General features: G+C 49.6%; 1 protein-coding gene across 11 annotated transcripts in view; it reads left to right on the forward strand.

Annotated features, from left to right (window-relative positions):
• The first annotated feature begins 5,484 nt into the window (after nt 1–5,484).
• The window catches only part of Ptprm (protein tyrosine phosphatase receptor type M), a 619,038-nt gene continuing 604,053 nt past the window's right edge, over nt 5,485–20,469 (forward strand). For 3 of the 11 annotated variants that reach the window (XM_063232107.1, XM_063232110.1, XM_063232109.1), the window contains exon 1: nt 5,813–6,037. In XM_063232107.1, coding sequence (XP_063088177.1) covers nt 5,965–6,037 — 73 coding nt within the window. In that variant the 5' untranslated portion in view covers nt 5,813–5,964. Of the gene's footprint in view, nt 6,038–10,088; nt 10,177–20,469 lie in introns of those variants that run through there. The other 8 variants (XM_063232114.1, XM_063232115.1, XM_063232111.1 and 5 more) reach the window with 7 other exon arrangements.

The following is a 20,469-nucleotide window of genomic DNA, read 5'->3' on the forward strand; positions in this document are numbered from 1 at the left end:
TTACTCCAGCTCCAGTCCAATGAAGCCACACCCCAGATCCAAAAGGAGCTCTCTCTGCCTCTCCTTTCTTCCCCCTTCCTCCACTGGCTTCTTCCTTCTTTGAACATTTCTCCTTGTAACCAGAAGGAATGGGGACCCACACAGGGTACAGGCTTTCCTGTTTCCTATTTATTGTCTCAACAGAATTACAGGATCCTCATGATTGTAAAGCTGGGAAGCGGTCATTGCAGCTGGACCAGGGAGGAAAACACACTTGAAGACAGCATTCCTTTCCTTTTCTCCTCCCCTCGCCTCCCCTCCCCTCCCTCCCCTCCCCTCCCCTCCCCTCCCCTCCCCTCCCCTCCCTTCCCTTCTCTTCTCTTCTCTTTTCTCAGTCTAGCTATTCTTCCAGGCTGGCCCCAAGCTTACAGTGATCCTCTTGCCTCAGCCTCCCAAGTGCTGAGATTATATACTTGTACACCACGCCCAGCCAAATTTTTTCTTTTCCTGGGTCATGATGGCCAATTGAGTGGTCTTGGAGATATTCAGAGAATGTTCTGATAGAGGGATTTTGGCAGTGGAGGTGATACTTGGGCTGGCTCAGGACCTTTCTATGTGTGGTTAGCCTCCAAATTCAGCACCTCATTTAGGGTAGGTAAGGGGGGGTGTGGTCGGGTTGGTTTCATTTTTCAGTCTACATTTTGGCATTAATGATTTGAAGCAAAACACAGCTGCTGCCGCCCAAGGTGCTGCCCCTGCCCGAGCTCAGCAAAGCTACGGGAGAGGACAGGCACCCTGGACTCCGCAGTGGGAGCCACCGAGCCATATGGCTAACAATTAAATTTAAAAACATTTATTACAGTAAAGACACATTGCCAGGAACCCCCGCAGAGTACTTCCCTGTACTTTGAACACACTTACCCCATGTTCTTGCCACCTCCCTCTCCATCTGCCTCTTCTTTTTCTCCTTCTTCTTCCTCTTCTTTTTCTTCCTCTTCCTCTTCTTCTCAAAGATCGAACCCAGGACCTTCCCACTGAACTGCATTCTCAGCTCATACTTATTTTCAGACAAAAGTTGCGGATAATTTTCAGGCAATTGGCTAAATTACCTATGCTGGACTTGAACTTGTGATCTTCCTGCCTCAGCTTCCCAGAGTGCTAGAATTACAAGCATGAGTACAACAACCTTGCTCATTTTTGCTGCTCCAGAAGCAATCCTGGAAGTTTTCTTTTGTGAGTGTCTTTAGCTGTGCAGAACTGATTCAAAAAGTTTTCATTTCATGGTCATTTTGACTTTGGGGAAGAGCCGGAAGCTGTATGGTACCAGATGTAGTGAGTACAGTGTGTGAGGAAAACTAATATTCTCAGGAGCCCTCTGTCAGATGGCAGTGGGCACCCACACTCTCTGAATCTTTGATCACACCTCCTGAAAGACCCTGACAAAAGAGGGCTCCAGAACTGCTTCAGAAAGTGGTGAGACCATGGGAAAAGTGTGTGTGAAGGGGGGGGGGGAGCTCGGGGGTGTTAATGGCAGTGTGTCTCTTCCAAATAATTTTTAAAAGTTTAAACATTCTCTGTATTCTCCAACCATACCTCCTCCCTGGAACCAGAGAGCAAAAAGGTGAAAAATGGAAAACATATCACCATTTTTTTCACAAGGCTAAGAAGAAACCAGGTCAAGGATACTCTCAAGGTCCCACGTATCACAAAACCTATAAAACATGAATTTATTAAGGAACTTGTGGTCACCTAATCAGTAGGGGTCTGTTACTCAGGGCTCAGTGAAGCATAAAACATAACCCCCAGCCTTTTTTCTGTTCAGACCCCAGAAAATATCTCACCACATCTTGGCCCTCAGACATGAAATGAAAGGAGATCGTGTCCAATGCCTGGAAGGTGCTGGTGACATGGGACGTGGGCACTACGGGTGCCTGGTCATGAGCAGCACAGGCACATGACTGAACAAAAGTGAACTAGAAGGCGGAACCCCTCATTTTAACACCCAGTGTACGGTCTTAGACAGTGAGCACTGTTTCCTCAGTGCAGACATCTGTTTCACTTCTCCTGTGCCCCAGTCCACAGTTCTGGAAGAGCCACACAGTATAATAGTATAATATCTGCACACAGCTCAGTGCGGTAACTGAGCATTGTCTTGTGAAATTAAATAACATGTCTGGCAATTAAAAAATGAGACATGTAACATGTTAAACACAAGACTGAATCTTTATATTAGGAGCTGGGTGGATATTGAATGCCGGAATTGCTAGCATGCTTAAACAGTATTAAAAATCAATAAGGTCTAATCAAAATTTCAAATAATAAAAATGGTAAACTTTAAAATCACTGTATTTAAGTGTTGATATTCATAGTCATGATTTGTAGTTTACCTTTTAATTCTAAGAAATTGCTTTGAATCATTTGGAAGGAAATAACTTTCAACAGCAGTAAGAAAATAGTTTTAATTTTCTGATTAAAAAATTGACATTTGGATTTGTATAACTTAGATTCACTAACCTTTTATTTATTTATTTTTTGGTACTGAGAACCAAATTCAAGGCCTCGCGCTTGCGAGGCGCTTAGACCGCTGAGCTAACCCTGGAGCCTTCTCTGATCTTTTAGATCATGGTTGTCCAGCTGAACTTTCTGTGATGGTGAACACGTCCCACAGCTGTGCTGCCCAGAGCTGCAGCCAGTGGTCGCTGGAGCTCGCTGAGTACTTGACACATAACTTGTGCTCCCAAGAACAAAACTGAACCCAACACAAGGCCACAGACCACAGAATGGCAGAGGGGTTAGTGCATTGTTGTTCATGGAACACAGAGCATGTGAAAATCTTGATATTAAAACCCAGGGATTCTGCTAAAATAAAGGGAAACACCAATCTTGTATATGACAGTCTATGAATTATGTACCTAGCCACACAGCCAGGCGCTTCCTCAACAGAAAACCTAGATATGTGTAATAACACATCCAGCTGTCTGTGAGACGTTGCTGAATCTGTGTCATACAAAAACTATGGGAAGGTTTGGGGTGCAGCTCCGTGGTAACCCTCCTACAGAGCTTGTTTAAGCACTGGGTAAATCCCAAGCTGCCTCTTCACTGCCCCCAAAAGAACAAAAGAAAAATGCAGGTTTCCCTATCTTTCCAGTGGACTCTTTGTCAAAGGATAACAGGAAGGTATAATAGATGGGGAGATCTGCAGCTTGAGCAGTAGCTTTGAAATATTTGGATACACCTGGTGGCTTTTCCTTTGTCCATCCCATCATCACTAACGTGAGGGCCTGGCTCCAGAGCACCCCTAACTCTGGCCAGCCACCACGTAGATGTCATGCTGTCGCCCGAGAACCAGGACTGACATGTAGTTAGACTAAAACGAGAAATCTCCACTGCTGAAAAAGTAAATCCAAGCACTGGCGCTACCAGGACAATGGCGGGTCCAGTATGGTCATCTTCTGCAGAGGTGTCCATGTGGGTTGGGGCTACTCTGCCCGGTTATCTGTAAGGGAGGGGATGGCAATCATGCCTGCAAACCCCGAGAGCTGCTGGGAGACCCAGGCGGCCTTTGCAACGTGGGCAGCGGTCAGCCTGGTCTGATCCCCAATCCCCAGGGATTCCAGGCTTGACTCTAGCTCTCCCAGTGACAACCGGCTCATTAGCACCCTATATACGGTAAGGTTGATTGAAAATGTTTATGGTGGACGTTTATGTTTCTCAAAACTTCATGACAGTAAAGACACATGCTCAGCAACCCCTGGAAACCCTCCCTCTCCCTCCCACACACGCATCCCATCACCTCGCTACCTTCCGCAGCAGCTCTGGAGCCCTCTTCCCAGAGTGTCTTCAGTTGCACTGATCCAGCTGCCTGGATGTCCTGAATCCATTCAAAGCATCTCTCTTTCAGGGTTACAGTGACTCTGGAGATGAGCCAAAAGTCGCATGATGCCTGATTGGGTACACAAGGCGGATGAAGACGTACTACAGTGTTTTCAGGAGCCTGCATTTCTGGGGGGTGGCACTTGGCAGCAGCATTCGTGGAGTTTGGGGTTTTTTAATTCCCTTCCCCTGGTCTCCCCCCACCTCTGTGGACCCTTTCATATCTGTACCTATGTATGTACATGTCACGTGTGCACATCTGTACACAGATTTGTAGTGCACGGTGATCACGTTCCTTGTAGTGATGACCCATGTACACGCTTCACAGTCCCGTTTTTAAAATCTCATTTCCCTCCCTCTCACGTGGGAGGGGGCTGTCATGTGACTCTCACTGTAATAATTTTTAAATTTAAACACACAAGGCACGTTCCCTCCACCCCTGTGTTGAGTGGCATCCATTCGGGGATCCATTCCTCACTCTCCCTGGTCCCTTGTACTGGTTCTGTCTCTGAGGGAGCCCAGGTGGAGACCTTGGGAAGCATCAGCACCCAGCACTAAGCACTCAGCAGGCAGCACCCCGCAGGCTGCTAGAGAAGGTGCTCCTCAGAAAAGCCACAGACTATCCTGAGCGCCCACCCTGCCCTCACCCCCTGCACTAGCCTCCAAGCACTGGAACTACACTCACGCCCCCTGGGCCTCTTGTCAGGATCCTCTGTGCTTCCCCCAGCTTAAAACTCTGCTGGGAACAACAGCCCTGCCATTTTCCAAAGACAGGAACTGCTCTGGTGGCCCTGTTGTCATGCGGATCGAACCGGTCAGACCACCTTCCCTGGTGGAGCCTTTGGGAGTAGGGCCTCCTTCCTTCCCTTTCAGAGAGAAGGCTCAGCAGGCGTCCCTCGGGGTGAAGCGGCACGGTGGGGTGTGGTCCTACTAAGAAGTAAACGGTCCTCACAGTGGGTCTGGTAAGGGCCTACTAAGTAGAATTCCTGGTCAAAGTACTTGAGCCCCCAAATTTTCCTGGGCGATGACAGCCGTAAGAGCCCCCTGCTTGCTGGTTTTGCGCGGGGTCCCTTTTTTCCTTAGGTCTCCAAAGCGCCCTGATCAGGGCGGCATTGCGCAAGGAGCAGTCGGGCCTCCTGCAGGTCACAGCTGGACCCTGGGTCCTCACAGATCTCTGTCGCGTAGGCCAGGAGCCTGCCGCTGCGTGGTGCTGGCTCAGGCTGCTTTATTCCGAATGAAATGGAAGCATCACTTTTCAAAAAAATACGATTTCCATTTTTTCCCTTTTTACTGAAGCACTGGAAGCGTTTTTTTCTCCGTTTAATAAAAACAGTCATCTCAGACCCTAAATGCCAAACACAACCATTTCCAGGCAGGACTTGACTCGCCCCCCGTCTTTCTGTCTCTTGCCCAGCGTCCTGCACTCGGTGCAGCACTGCTGGGGTCTCGCCCGGCCCCTCGTCCCTGCGACCCCGGGTGCAAGGACCCCGCTGGGCGAAACCACGGCCGGCGCCGGGACCGATCTGCAGGCCGCGATGCCCAACTCCGCCTGCCCCGCGAGCCGGGACAAACTTCTGGCGGCGGCGCCGCCTGCAGGCCAGGTCAGGCCTGGTCGCGCGGGGATGAGGCAGGGCCGCGGGGACCCCGGGGTCGCGCGCCTCGGGGCGCAGTGGCCGCGCCCCCACCGAGAGCCGCCGGCCGGGCCGGGGTGCGGGGTGCGCTGCGCCCTCTAGCGGCGCCGCGGCGCGGGCGCGTGACGTGGGCTCCCGGCCGGCCCGGCCGCGCGCAGTCGGGCAGCGGAGCCCGCGCAGCCGGCGCGCTCGGCCTTCGGCGCCGCCCGGGGCTGGCGGTGCGGGTGCGGGCGCGGGGCGGGGCGTGCTACTCGCGGCGGTCGGGCCGGGCGGGCCCGCGGCGGCGGGCGGAGCGAGCTGGCTGGGCGGGCGCGCCCTCCGCTCCTGCAGGGCGCCGGCGGGCGAGGACGCAGGGCGCGGGCGGGCCGGGGCCGCGCTCCCCACTTGGGCAACTGTTGCGGCGCGGCCGGCGGCTCGGTCCTGGCGCCGGGCGGCGCGGGCTCGGGCCCCACGCGCGGGGAGCGGCCCGGCGCGCGGCACCATGCGAGGACTTGGGACTTGCCTGGCGACTTTGGCCGGACTTTTGCTGACCGCGGCGGGGGACACGTTCTCAGGTGAGCGCGGCGCCTCTGCGGCCGAAGAGGGCGCCCGGGACGGCGGCGGGGCTCGGGTCCGGCTGGGCCCGGCGGGCGAGGACCGGGGCCGGGGACTTGGAGCGCCCGGCCCGGGGAGCGCGCGTCCCCTCCGCGGCCTGGTTGGAGCGCGGGGTCGCGGCCGCCACCCGGAGCTCCAGGTCGGCTGGCAGGAGCAGCGGAAAACTTTGCTCGAAGTTCCCGGCGGCAGCGCCGGGCGAGGGTGCCGCGCGGTCCCCTGTGACCTCGAGCTGCGCCGCGGGGACCCGACCGCCGCTCATGTCGCCCCAGCCTACGGGATCGGAGAGCCCGGCGGCCTTGCTGGTGGGTTCCCGCCGGGTCCGGTGTCCGAGTCCCCGGCCCGGGATCCGCTCCTCGGCTCCTGGCGGCTCCCCTCGACTCCCCGCGGAGCCCGCGCCGGTGGCCGCTCGTGCCCCAGCCGCCTGCGCTGGCCCCGCAGCCCGGGAGCGGCGGAGGCTCCGGAACCGAATGGGGTCCGGCGTGGCGCAAGCCCGGCGCGGTCACCCGGATCCTCACCCGGATCGTCGCCCTCCGCATCCGAGGACACACTCGGCGGGGGAGGGGTGGCGAGCGGGCGCGGGCGACCCTGTCGCGTGTGTCCGGCGGGCTTCGCGAAAAGCAGCTCGCCCGTGGTGCTGAGTAGCACTGAGGTCCACGCGCGGTGGTGGTAGCGGACTTTCTTTTTCATTTAGTGAAAAAAATAAAAATAAAAAGAAGTCTGCTATTTGGCCTTTAAAATTGGGTTGCAAAATAGGGTTGCATTCTGGAGAAATGAATAAGTTAGACTTTTAAAAAATTATTTTTTTTGAGATGAAGGGGACTTTTATTAACAGCAGAGAGCGCGTTTTAAGCATGGAAGACGGTTGGCGCCGGCGCGGGGAAGCCGCCCGCGTTCTTGCTTCGCGGGACAGCGGCCGCTGTGGGTCCCCTGCACCAGCACAGTGGCTTGCTGTGTGCCTGTGAGCGCCAGGACTGTGCGCCTTAAGGGGCACAGGGACCCAGAGGAGTTTGTGGGTAGCTCACTGCTCTGTGCTTTCAAAAGTGTCCAAAGCACCAACTTCCACAGAGAAATGCCCTTTCTCCAGGCTTTGGACTCTGCGAGCTGTCTGTTAATTGCGAGGCAGCGGCGGTGGCGAATTTCAGAGAACCACTGCCTGATGAGTGCAGAACAGCTTTGCGCGTGTGGATGTGGGGGCCTTGTGACTCCTGAGTTCAGGGAACAATTACAAGGGCGTCCTAAAGCTTTGTCTTTAGGAAGGTCCCAACTTCTTGCCCGGGATTTGTTTAAAGTTATGTGTTTCAGATACCACCCGGCTAGATATTGATAAGCCTCATTGATAAGCCACGGGTCTCATTTCTGAAAAGGGACTCGGCTGCCTAAGTACTGATCTGTGTATTTGTTGGAGATGATTGAATCAATCAAAGCAAAATAGGCCTTGACTGAACTCTGCCCTGCTTTTTTTCTTTTGGAGGAAACGCATCAATCTGAGTTACACCATTAGCTGAAGCACCTTTTCCTTTTTCTCTGGAAAGCACAGTGACCCGGGTATGTTAGTGGAGGGGGAACGTCCGTGCAGTGGCGTAGAAATGTTGAAATTTTAAAAAATTGTAGTTGGCAACTTGAGGATCAGATAGGTTGCAGCTCATTGCCTTTCTTTCCCTTTGTCTTTTAGGCAGCATAGGTGTGGGTACTTACCGCCTGGCACAGGTCAGGGACAGGAGAGCTGGACTGTAAGCTCCTTGAGGACAAACCTGGTTGTTTTTTCTTAGTTTCTTGTAACGCACTGAATACAGGGCTTACCAGGGGCTGCCAGGTACACAACTGTTTGTTGAGTGAATTATTAGTATGAATCTGGGTCAATTGCAGATGTTTAAATTGTGTGTGCGTTGACTGGCTGGCCCAGGAGAAAGGAAGAAGAGTGGTTTTGAAAGTTAGGCCTGATTGCATGAGTCTGCTGGGGTCTCTTTAGACCTCCAGGCCTGGACCCTGAGGGTTATAGAAGCAGTGGAGGTCTCTTAGGTATGGCCAAGATTATTTTTGGGTTGCTTTGCCCTTTTCCTTCTGCAGTGCCCTCCTGGTCACCTTTGGAGTGGATTTGGAAGTAAGATCATTAATCATTTCTGGCGGTGGACAGGGCTGCATCCGTTGGTACCAGCATTGGAAATAGAGTGCTAAACTCACTGGAGGAGAAGAGAACTGGGATTTTGGCTCACTAACCATAAATATATTGCTTAGAAATTGTTTTTCCCTCTTTACAATATTAAAACTTTTTAGGCAAAATATAAATATATTTATATTTAGGCAAAAAATATGTTCACTATGTGTCTTTTAGACTTTGAATGCTAACAGCAAGTTTTGTTTTAAAAAAACAGGTAAGACATGAAGAAAAAGTTAAATCATTTTACTTTTGCTTAAACCTCTGTTGTCTACAGTGAGAACTGACCACTGACTCCTCTTTGACCCCATTTCTTAAAAAACAAATTGTGATATAAATTGCACAATTAAGTGTTTAGTTTTGCATGGTAATGGGGCTGATGTGCTAAATTCGGCTAAGCTTCAATTTGCAGAAATAGAAATACAGACTGGGACTTTGCTTCCCACTCAGGGGTTGGAATATGCTGAACCTTAGCATAACCTTGTAAATTTGTAACTGTTGCGGAGATTGCTTTTCAAAGTAATCTTTCAGGGCTATTTGTGGGAAGACTGCTGGCACCTGAATCCAGTCCCTAGTTAATAGCTGGGTGCCAGTGTTCATCTCTTAGTTTTGGTAACTCAGCTCCAGTTGTTAAGAGGTCAGTCCTATAGAAACTATCTATTGCTTTTCCACCTCTTGTATACGTTTAAAATTATTTTAAAATAGAATCTTTTAAAAGATGCAAAACTGTGGGGATAGATTTTCTTAGCGATTTGATCTATTTTTTCTTTTCCAAATAACCATAGTCAGTTTTACCTTTCTCTGAGGCTTGTACTGGATAATTGATAGGAAGAAAATACTTCACATTTAGATCAGTGAGCTTGGGAGAAATATGCCTCCAAATTACTGTAAACTCCTTAGTGTTATGTGTTCATGGAGAGGATTGCTTGAGCATAATCATTACATGTCCAAGCCTCTGTTTTCTGAAGGTGACAGTGTAGATTTTAAACAAGAAGTTCCTGCCATATAGTGATATCTGGATAAGTGGATTATTTGAGCAATGAGCTGTGAATGAATTTTCCTGAGCAAATATGTAACTTATGTCCTCAGATTACATAAACCCTACTCATATAAAAACAGCCTTTAAGATTTGGGAAGAGTTGGGTTAGAATTTAAGCATTTCTGGGGGGATTCTTTAAGTTGGCTGTATTTAAGTTTTTCATGGAATTTAATGTATTCTTGGAATTGTTAGGCTGTGGGTATCTATTTTGGTAAAGGAACTGTGTTTTAGATAGTTCCTTTCCGGTTTTGTTTCCTAGAATGATGTTTTATTTAAATATTGTAATGTATAATTTTTAGTTAAAGGGCCATGCATTTTAATGAGTAATATACTTTTTCAACATTTCTATAAGTGTAAAATTTTTCTTAAGGATGGTGTCTGTAGCACATTTCACTTTAATTATAAAATTCTTCTCTTTGAAAACCAGCTCTTCCGCAGACTTTTGAGTTATACATCTTTGTGTGCCATTCCACAAATAAGCATAGCACATGTTAGTTAGCAGGCTTACCCTGTAAGCCAGGGATGATGTACTTATAAATGTGCAGTTGCCAGTGCAAATAATCCTGGATCCTGCCGGGATGCAGTTTGTCTGGTTCCTGAAATACCATGGTGGTTCTCAGTTTTGTCATCAGAGAGCCTGAGTTATACTGGAGCTCCAGAAAACCCAGCAGAGAAACATAAACAGGGCTGGCGCTGGGTGGAGCGGAGGAAAGATTTAGTCACTCTGTTTCCTCGTCTCTCCTGCAGCCCCGTCTTGCTGGTGGGGCAGCTGGCAAGGCCAGATGTAATTAAGGGCCTTGAGTTTGAAAGAAAAATACAGGAAGGAAACAGAATGCACAGAGTGGATGTAGGCCCAGCTGGCAGGGGACGGTGGCCATGCTTCAGCCCTCTTTGCTGTCGAGCAGGTGAGGTGGACGCTGCGGGTGATGTGGGGTGGTGGCGTCCTGCATCTCAGCAGCTCTGGGAGGGCTGGTGTTGGACCAGTGTGGAGGGGAAGCTTCTCGGAGCAGGGTGCAGGCTCGGCTGGAGTCCCCTGCAGTCATTGCTTGCCAGGGCCTAGCCATGGTCCCCATGGAGAAGGGTCCCACAGTGTCCCCAGGGGATCTGGGATCAGGGCCACACTTTGAGACAAGTTGTTTCAATAGCAGAGTTGCCTCACTGTGTTCCTTGGGCCACAGCAGCCATGTCACTCAGCTGCTGATACTGCTCCTCTCTGGTCTGGAAGGAGAAACTCGGGGCCAGGGCCCAGGGGAACACCAGGACAGCATCCAGGGGCTTCTGAGGTGCTCTCAGAGTCCCTTGGCCGGGGCTGGAACAGGGCTGGGGTGGGAATGTGATGTGCGTTCACTGACTGACTCCTGTCCTCATTGGCGCGGCCGCAGTTCTGGCTTCAGGGAGACTGTTGCATGGTGACATGGGCCACCGACCTGGTTTTTCCAACAGTGGCCTTGTCTGGAGAAGAGACTGGATCCAGCCAGATGTAAAACTGTACTTACAAAGCTTCTTATCTCAATTAAATTTTGCTGCAATGTTGAGGTTTCCCTGAGTTGATGCTTCGTACAGAAGGTCCTTGTTGGCTTGCTGTAATGTGGAGCCCAGTGGGCTTAGGGAAACAGTGCCTTTAATTGAAGTAAATATTTACATTTATTTATACTAATTGCTCATTCTGCCTTTTGGTAGGGTGGTAGAGGGCAAAAGTAAGGAAGACATGGTTACCTACTTTGAGAAGTTGTCTGCTTACTAATCCCCAAATTGACTAAGATGGAAAGAAACAGGGACTTTTCTTAGGAGAGACCTGGGAATGAATGTAAGAGTTGGAGTTTTAGAGTGAAAATGTGAAACTTTGCTTTGAGAAATATACTCCGCTTCCAGGCAGAGGTTTTCCTTATCTGCCTGACTACTCACAATGCATACCCTAATGCAGAGCCTTCCTCTTCCGTGAGCTGAAAGACATTGCTGCATCTGTCATTTACCACTGCAGGTAGACGAAAGTGATTTAGCTGGAAACACAGTGGACCCTGGCCTTGTGGAAGCAGTCGGCCTCCTCCTGCCTGAGCCGCGTCTGCGATGCAGTCCGGTCTGCAGCTGGTCACTAGGTGTAGCTAGCTGCTCCCTAAACCCCTCTGCCTGCACCCAAAGGCCTCCTGCACTTGGCTCATTCACAGCTCAAGAGAGAGGGGGTAGTGAGCGGACCTGCGACTCTAACTGTGCATCTCTAATTATTGTAAAAGGCAGAAGGTACAGCCGCGTGGCCCCCAATCATAGTATCCTGTTGGCACTAACTGGAAGACAACTTTGGATTCCTGTGCGGAATCTTGCTCTTTATTTTCTCTTCGGTTTTGGCCATGTCACACTGCCGGTAGTGTATGATGTGGAGGTGGAACGGAGGAGGTCGTGTTTGTCAGCCCCGTAGGCTGCATGGTAAACTGTGGGGCCTCTGGCTGCAGACCCGAGGGGCCCAGGTGCACAGTCCTGTCAGAGGTTACTTGCGTGTGTACCCTGCTCACATTTGCAAGAGGTTACTTTGGTAGCATTGAGGGTTTCGGGATGTGATTGAAGTGGTCGCTCAAGTTTGCAGGGAAATCTGATTCATGTTGTTTTCTTGCATCAACCTCAGCACTAATGAGTCATTGACATCTGTGTCCCTGAAGCAGGAGCATTGGGGCCTGAGCCCGGAGCACAGAGGGAGGCCGTGGTTCACCTTAGCATGGGGCTCGGGGGAGGGGGTGGCCTTGTTGACTGAAAGAGCAGTGGTTGTAGGACTCACAGGAGCAAATGAACAAGAATAGAGGCTTCAGAGACGGCACAGCCACTAAGGTCTCACAACTCCCTCCAGGAGCAGGCACTGTTTAACAGTGATTTCATCTCACACGCTGCAGCCTGGGCCGGAGCCAAGTTTTTGCTTTTTATGGGCTGCAAAGCATAAAGACTTATAGAGCATCATTTGTTTTCAGATGCGTGAATATTCATTTTAATTTCTCTCCTATTCGGTATGCAGAAAGCAGGTTTACTGTGTGCAGTGAAAGGAGTGGGACCTAGTCGGGGTTCCCACGGAAGTCAGAGGTCTCACTGTGCGGTCACGCGGGGCGCATGGAAGGACGGAAGGGGGTTGAGAAGGTATCAGATCAAACTCTTCACAAAGTCTGTTTTTAATGGGCCTCTTTGATCTCTTCTCTCAGTTTGAGGTACTTTTTGCCAGGTGTGATCAAGAAATACAGTACTAGTTTAAAACTCATTACCCTGAATTTGAATCCCTGAAGCAGTGCTGGACGTCTGATTTCATAGGCATCTTCAGTGCATCGTCCTAGCTGCCTTGATGTTGTGTTTCCCTTTCCTGGTCATTTTAACTTTGGGGAAGACCCAGAAGTCACATGGTACTGGACCTGGTGAACAGAGTGGGTGAAGACACTGTTACATTTTTAACATTGGACGGCAGTGGGCAGCGGCTTTCACTAAATTTTTAAATCATACCTCATAAAGATACTTGGGACTTCCAGAACTACTTCAGAAGGTGGCAAGAACCGTGGGAATAGTAGCGTTTACAGTGAAGTTATAGGGGGATTGATAGCAATGTGACTTTTATGGTAATGCTTTAAAAATAAAACACTCACTGGATTTTTGATCACATCTCCTACACCATGTGATAATCACATGCTTGCAATAGGCTCCTTATGTTCTTTCTAGATAATAATTATAAAATGGCTTAAAACATTCTTCTTAAAATAGATGTTGGTAATATATAAATCAAATTACAGAATGGTGCTTAGCTTGTAGTATTCATTCAGGAAATATTTGTTGAATAAGCAGGACTGGTTGAAATTCCTTTGGAGAAGAAAAATCAAATGATTTTTCTTATGCTTGATGCTGGGGTTTTAATTTCCTCCCCATCATTTCTATTGATTTTGACTTTTTTAGAAAAGCATTTAGAATAACCTTGTCAAGAGAATCAGGTGTGGGTATAGTGCTTGGTAGCATTGACAATTTGTGGGTGGGTGGAGACTTAGTTGCCAAATTGAAAGGATAAAGTTTTATCTCAAAATGAATTATTTAAAAGTAATTAAGCCTATTATTTTATTGTGTATGGTAACATTTATAAATCAGTCATTGCTATAGAGTAGAATATTTCACTGATCATGAGCAGTAGGTTTTACTGTGTGATAGTTTGCCGTGACTACTCCAGGAGGACTTGGTGTGCTCGCTAGTACATTAAAAGAGCCACTGTGTCCCTGCTGAGAAGGTGCCGAGGTGGAGAGTAACGTGCGGTGTGAAGTGAATCGCACTGCAGGGAGCTCCACCGTGTCCTGTGACGAGAGTGGGGGTGGCTCATCATAGCCCGCTGCTCTTTGTCCTCCTTCATCCCGTGTGGTCTCTGCAGGGATCAAACGTTGGAGGCTCATAAACTGCATTCTCCTTCCGTGACTTCTGACAGCTTGACCTCTGGGATGCTGGGGAATTTCCATCATGAGTCAGGGTCGTGGTATCCACTGGGTCACTCTCGGGTGGGTCAGGGGCCGGAAAGGTGTGACACCTTCCTGAGGCTGGGTCCTGGATGACACTCCCGTAACAAAGGACAGGTCGACAATAGAAAAGCAAAGGGCAGTGTCTTGGATTCAGGTAGAGCCTTCAGCAAGGAGGGAAAGGATGTGTGGACTGGGAGGAAGGCCTGCTTGCGGAGGCAGCAGGGTGTGACTTGCTGGTCTCAGGCCTGTGCCTGGCTCTGGGCCTCCCTGGGTGAGAAGCTTCCCTCTGGTCTGCAGGTCGCTCTGGAATGAGGGTAGGGAAGGGTCGGAGTGACCTTTCTGGCATCTATGACCGGCTCCTTGGGAGGGGCATTGTGGCTGGTGTGGCCTTGGCGTGGTGGTGAAGAGGTAGGAGCAGTCAGGGAGCTCTGCGTACCAAGGCTGTGTCTGGGCCCCTCCCCTGTCCTTCAGCTAGAAGTACCCAGCAGACTGTAGTGCTTGCTTTGGGGTGTCCAGTTCTGAGCCCACACAAGCTTTGTTAGCTTTTCATTACTGTGACTAAAATGCCTGGCAACAGCGGAAAAGAGGGCAGATTTATCTTGGATCTCGGTTGCGGAGGTTTTGGTCCAGGTGGACTGGGGCATGCCGTGGGCCTGAGATGCAGCAGAAGCAGGCTGGCTGGAGGTGCTGGAGAGGAGAAGCCACTGGCTGTGGCAGCTGATAAGCAAAAAGGGGATAGCTGGGAGGAAGGGCCCAGTCTCCAAGGCCATGTCCAGTGACCAGGGTCCAAACCACACTGCCCAGCCCTCTCTGTGGGCCTCACATCTCTGTAGCTTTGTCCTTCCATCCTGGGCCTGCCAAGGGGCAGGGGTTGAGAGCACTGGGCTGGAGAGGCTGAGTGGGCCAGCAGGTCTGGTCAGGTGAAGGGATTCTCTGTCTGTCACAGAGCAGCCCTGTGACCTGTATGTTTTCCTCTGCTGAACCTCAGGCTCCTTTTCTGGGAAAGCACCTTGCAGCATTATTTTGAGAACCAAGTTGAGCTTGATACCACCGTAGGATCACTGGAGGCAAAGTCTGTGCACGTGTGAGAGAATTGGCCCGCCAGCCCATCCTGCAGGGCCACCGGAGGTTTAATCTGCGAGAGTTGCACGGAAGCAGCCTTTTGTGCTGTTTAAACTGGGGCTATCTGTGGGCCTCAGGCTTGGTTGTCATGGTGCTGGGGGTCTGTGTAAGTGACCTGTGAGTGTGCTGTGTCACACACATATGTGCATGTGTTTTCAGACATGCAGCCAATCTTGTCTTTAAAAAAAACCAAAAACCCTGTATTAGCAAAGTCTATGAATCTGGAAACTTGTAGACCCAGTGACAGAATGCAGTTCAGGGTAATAAGAAAACCAATGATTCTTCCTGGCAGCTGTGAGGCCCTAAGTTCGATTCCTGGTACAAAAAAGCAAAAAATAAAAACAAAAGGAAACCAGTGATTTTGAATCTTTAAAGTTTTACAGATTTGAGCTGCATTTTGAGGTGACTCATTCAGGGGAGATCGTGAGACAAGATAATCTTCAAAGTATTTTGGGAAGACTATTTTCCAGGCAGTACTCTTCAGTTCATGTTCACTGGAATGTGTGGCTACTGGAGAACTTGCCTTGGGGGCCCCATAAGCACAGACCGAAAGTTTGGCCTTTTGAGTTGTTGAGTGTCACCCACATCAAAATGATTCGCACTTCCCCATCATTTTGGTCAAGGAAGAAAGGTGCTTGTCAAGATGTAGTCTCTGGGAGAGGTGGCTCATTAAGTTATCTTTCATATGACATCCTAACAGGCTGTCACCTTGATATGCTGACATCTTTGGATTCAGATTTCTCACTCATAAAAGGATGACATTAGACTCAAGGTCTCTCCAGTCACTTAAAGAGTATGAGGATTGTCAGATTCATGTGTCAGATGGCACATGTGTGAGAGATTGGTACCTGGGCCACAGGTGGTTTTTGATTGGTGAAGAGGGGAGAATGTTTAGAGCATTGGGACTCATTGGGGTGGGTGTCTGATGGAGTGCAAGGTGACTCCCAAGGGGAAGTGGGAGCCAAGTGCTTTCTGGAGAAGTCGCATAGGCTGGCTTTCCACAGAGCTGTGCCAGTTAAGCTGAACTGTCCACTTGATTGGGTTGGGAGCCACTGAGGGGATAGTAAAGCCCACCTCCAGGTGCATCCGGGTGGGTCATGGAAGCATGGCCTTGGGTATTTTTTTGTACCTGGTCTCTTCTCTGGTGTTCTCTCTCTGCCATGGTGAGCTGAGTGTGTTTGTTCTGCCATGATGTTCTTGCCTTGGAGCCAGCCAATATTGGACTGAATGCTTGGAAATGGTGAGCCAAATAAATCTCCCCTCCTTTCTTAAGTGGTGGATGTGACATAATTGTATCCAGTGGTGGAAAAGCTGACTAACACAGATGCCTATAAGAGCAGTCCACCTTCCCCCTCTGTACTTGACAGTATGGTTGCCATGCGTTGGTGCCACCCCAGGCTCTGAAGCAGCTGCTCTGGAATGGCCTGTGATTTTCTTTGTATATCTCCTTTCAGGTCCTTAGAATTGACAACAATAGCTGACTAGCAGATACTGAGCACTCATGAGGTGCTAGAATATTCATGAACTTGTTGCTGCTCCATAGCTACTCCAGGTATGGCTAAGAGGATGATGTTTAGAGGCTTTGGGGGGCAGGTTGTCCGCACTCCTCACTGGTGTGTGCCTCCAGAGCATCCCAACATGTGCACAGAGTTAGTTACCTTTTCCTGACTTAGGCCACCCATCTCTAGGAAGAAACATTTCAGAGTTGCGTGGTTGGAGTGGTGTTGAGTGATGTATGATCTGATGTTAACCCTGTGATGACCTTCTAGGGGAGGTTGCTCTTTACCGTAAAACCTGGAAGATGAATGTTTCCTCCTGGGCAGTAAGTTTTCTCTCAGGGACACCAGGAACAACACAACCCACCATGTCTTCCAAACCCTTTTAAAGAAAGCCAAATTCGGATGGCTGTTGTGCAGTGTCTGGAACTTTCCTGTTCAGCAGCTGGCCTCAGCCGAAGCCAGCTTTGTCAAGAGGGAGATGTTAACTTCTGTAACAGAGAAGGCTGTGGGCAGGCAGGGCTGGTCCTCAGAGCTCATTGGAACTAAGTCTTCTTTGCTAAGCATCTTTCTTTTCTGCCATATTTCTAAGGAGTTATGGGCCAAATCCCATTGCAAAGAGGGTGTGCATTCCCAGTGGGACCCATCTGTCCTGTGATTAGGCTCTAAGGAACATTAGGAAGAGAGTGAAGTAGACACTCGGAGCCATCACCTGTCTATGCATCCTGGTTTCTGCTGATTCCCAGCCTGCACCTTCCCTTTCTCCCCTCCTTCTGGTACACATGCTGTACTTTATGAATTGTTACAAAGGCACTAAATCTCTTTGGAACTGGGTGGAGGTGGCAGATATTAAATGAGTTCCAAATCTTACATTTGAGTCAGTGTTCCAAGTGCAGTGTGTGTGTGTGTGTGTGTGTGTTTCATTTCTTAGTGATGCCACAGAACATTCTATAGCTCACCAAAGGCGGAGAGGGCAGGGTTGGTAACGGAGGTTGTTATACCCCAGCTCAGTTTTTCTCAAATTTGCTGTTCAAACTATCATCTTCTTTTGGTTAAGCAAAAATTTACATTGGTAGTCAAGCATAAAAATCATTGGTTAAGTGATATTTTATGTGGCCAGATTTTTCAGTGAAAGTCTGTCTGACCTGGGGAACAAGGTATAGTGGTTAAGCCTTTGCAGTGTCACAGAACACGCCCAGCGCCCTGACTATTATACAAGTGCCACAGGTAGTTTTGCTGAGCTGGGCTTGGCATACCTGTGCACAGGTCTCTGCTCTGCTGATCTTGGTTGGGCTCTCTGGAAATTTTAGGGTTGGCCAGCTGGTGGCCCTGACTGAGGCAGCTGGACTCCTGCTCACTCCAGTTGGCTGAGTTTCAGAGAGGAACATGCAAGGCTGCTTGCCTCAAGCTTGGGGAGGGTACCTTGTTTCTTTGTTATGCTTGATACATTGTGTCAACTTGAGAAGTTGAGAAGTTTAACTAAGAGATTCAGCAAGGATCCAGAATCCTTACTTTGTAAATATTCTCAGCCTGTGCAAGAGAAGGGCACAGAGATTTTGAGTAATACATCTTCCATGGAAGGGGGCAGGTGGCTTGCATATACAAAATAAGGGAGGAGAAGAGGCTTGTTCTCCTCTTTTTGCTCTGGCTGTTTTTGCTATTTCCTTCTGCCTTGAAGTGTTGCCCCTGTGCCAAATCACCCTGCTTTGGAGCCAGTGAGCTAAATAAACCTTTCCTTCCTTCATTTTGAGTATCAGGTATTTTGTCCTAGCAACAAGAGAAAAGTAACCAAGATACCCTTTGGCCAGAATGGATCCAAGTACAGGCTTGAATCAAGGGTGGGGATGCAAACTTCACTGTTTGGGTGTAAGACAAAGGGCTGCATGATAAAGGAGAGGTGGGAGTTGGGTTCCTCACAGGGGCGTCTGCCTGGTGACCCGAGGCACTTCTGCCTGGCAGAGTGTACTCAGGATGTCCCTGGCAGCAGGAGAAAAAGGAATCATCGGGCTTCCAGGACCTGTGTGGAAGGCTCAGCCCTGCACCCGCCATCATCTGGAGCGGAAGTCCGTTAACCTCCGTGAACTCCTTTGCTTATCTGGCACAGGGTCATTTGATGTCACTGTGAGTGCTGGTGTGCTTCCAAGATGCCAGGGAGGGACTTTCACAGAGACTGTGATAGCTGCGCCTGGTCCAGCTCTGAGGGTCAAGGTCCTCTGGGCCAGCCTGTATTCTGTGAGCAGGGTGGCACGTGCCTTCCGGTCCTGCTGGGTCAGCACCTGAGTAACTGCTGTCACTGGTGCCTGCAAACCCCTACAAAAAGAGGTTTCTTGCCTGCGAACCCCTGCAAAAAGATGACAGCTTTCCCTGGCCTCAGGTTTTCTTCTGTTTGCAATCCAGATTAATAAAGTGCTGCTGCTTTTACTGATTTCCCAGAAGGAAAGGAAGAGGACACAGGACAGTTATTGCCAGCCTACTGCCAGGCCTGTTCCTGGATGTATACTGGCTTCCTAGAGCCATCCTGGAGGTGACACGGCACAGAGAGCTTGCAAAGCTGAGGCCCCAGCTGGGCAGGACGTCCCACCACCAGCTGGTGTGGCTGACCCAGATCCCGGCATGCTTTTCTTTCTGGCCGTTTGGCCCAGAGTCTGTGTTCTGATTTTCTTAACTATGACTTTATATTTAATACAGTTTCTCATGTTGATGTTTAAAACAGTTGTCAAGCTGCCCTAGCCAGGCAGCACCATGTACTTACTGCTATTTTACAGTCCTCTGAAGTAGTAAATTAGGAGGAAGAGTACTTAGCTTCCTAGGAACTCGAATACAGTTAATTGATTAGAGATTTATCCGTGGTTTTCGGGAAGAGAGAAGGGCAGTATGTTGCTTTTGTAGTTTCGAGTCTGCTGGATAAAACTGTTTTTGTAATTTCTTGTGTTTTGTGTTGAATGCCTGATTAAGATGAAAGGCTTAAAATTTTGTGTTAATGGTTCCAGGGGCAAAGTGACACTGAGGTCAGCAATCAGTTATTGAAAGACCTTTTTACTTCAAGCAGAAGTGAGCAGGCCTTCGGAGACTGAAGTTAATCACCTGCTCTAGACTCAGGTGCGCTGTCTTTTGAGATCCCAGCAATTGCAGAAGTATGTAGGCCTTACCTGAAGGAGTGCAGTCCAGCATGCAGGCCGGGCGGCCCTTGCCCCCAGGAGGACTGCTTGGTACAGTCCTCAAAGGCGATGATGCACTTTGCTCACTTGACCCAGCTTTACTGTGGCATCATTGGGCAGAATTATATCGGGCTAACAAATATGGAATAGGTGAATAGCAAGAGAGTATTAGCACTTGCCAAGAGTAAGTTGTGCAAAGTTAACAGAATGATTTTCTTCCTAACATTCTTTGAGAAATGATGATCTTCTGTACCTGATGGGCATTCATATGTAAGCACTGTGCTTATTTAGGGAGGATTCCTGATGGATGGAGATAAGCCGAGGTGTGTGTTCTCAGGAAGGACCAGAAAGGCCTCAGGGATGGTGGGTTTAAGGAATCCCCAGGGTTGATTCTGCCGCTGGGTAACCTGTGGCCTGGGTAACCTGGACCTGCTGATTGAGACTGAACTCTTGGATGAGGTGATCAGATCTTAAAAAACCCTGAGAACCTGCAAGGACCAGGAGGGTCGGAGGTCCTTGTGCCTGAGCTCACTTTCTTAGGGGTCCCTGTGGTTGGCCATTGTGTTCCCACTGGCTTTGTTGTTTCAGACCTCAGCTTTGTTCAGCTGGGATGCCCCAAGTCCTGCCCCTCCTGTGCATCTCCCTTCACACCCCCGCCTGACTCTTTCTGGTGAATCTGCCCTGGCAAGAGGTTGCTGCTATCTCCGTATTAGAGGGGGTGCTGCCAAGCTGGTGCTGTTCCTTTCAGGATGCCAAGAGCAAAGGGTTTACTACCAGCTGGGCCACTGTGCCACACGGCATGTCTGTCCTGCCTCAGTGCCATCCTCCAAAACTGACCTGGGCGGTAAGCGATCCTCAGCGATGGGAAGAACATCCAAGGACTTGTAGTAAGCATGTTCCTTTCCAAAAATAATGCTTCCCAGGGCTCCACGAGAAAGACCATAGAACGAAGGTCACCTGCT

This window comes from Cavia porcellus, unplaced genomic scaffold (assembly GCF_034190915.1).
Source record: "Cavia porcellus strain 051 isolate PalLab524CR breed Dunkin Hartley unplaced genomic scaffold, mCavPor4.1 scaffold_20, whole genome shotgun sequence".
NCBI lineage: Eukaryota > Metazoa > Chordata > Mammalia > Rodentia > Caviidae > Cavia > Cavia porcellus.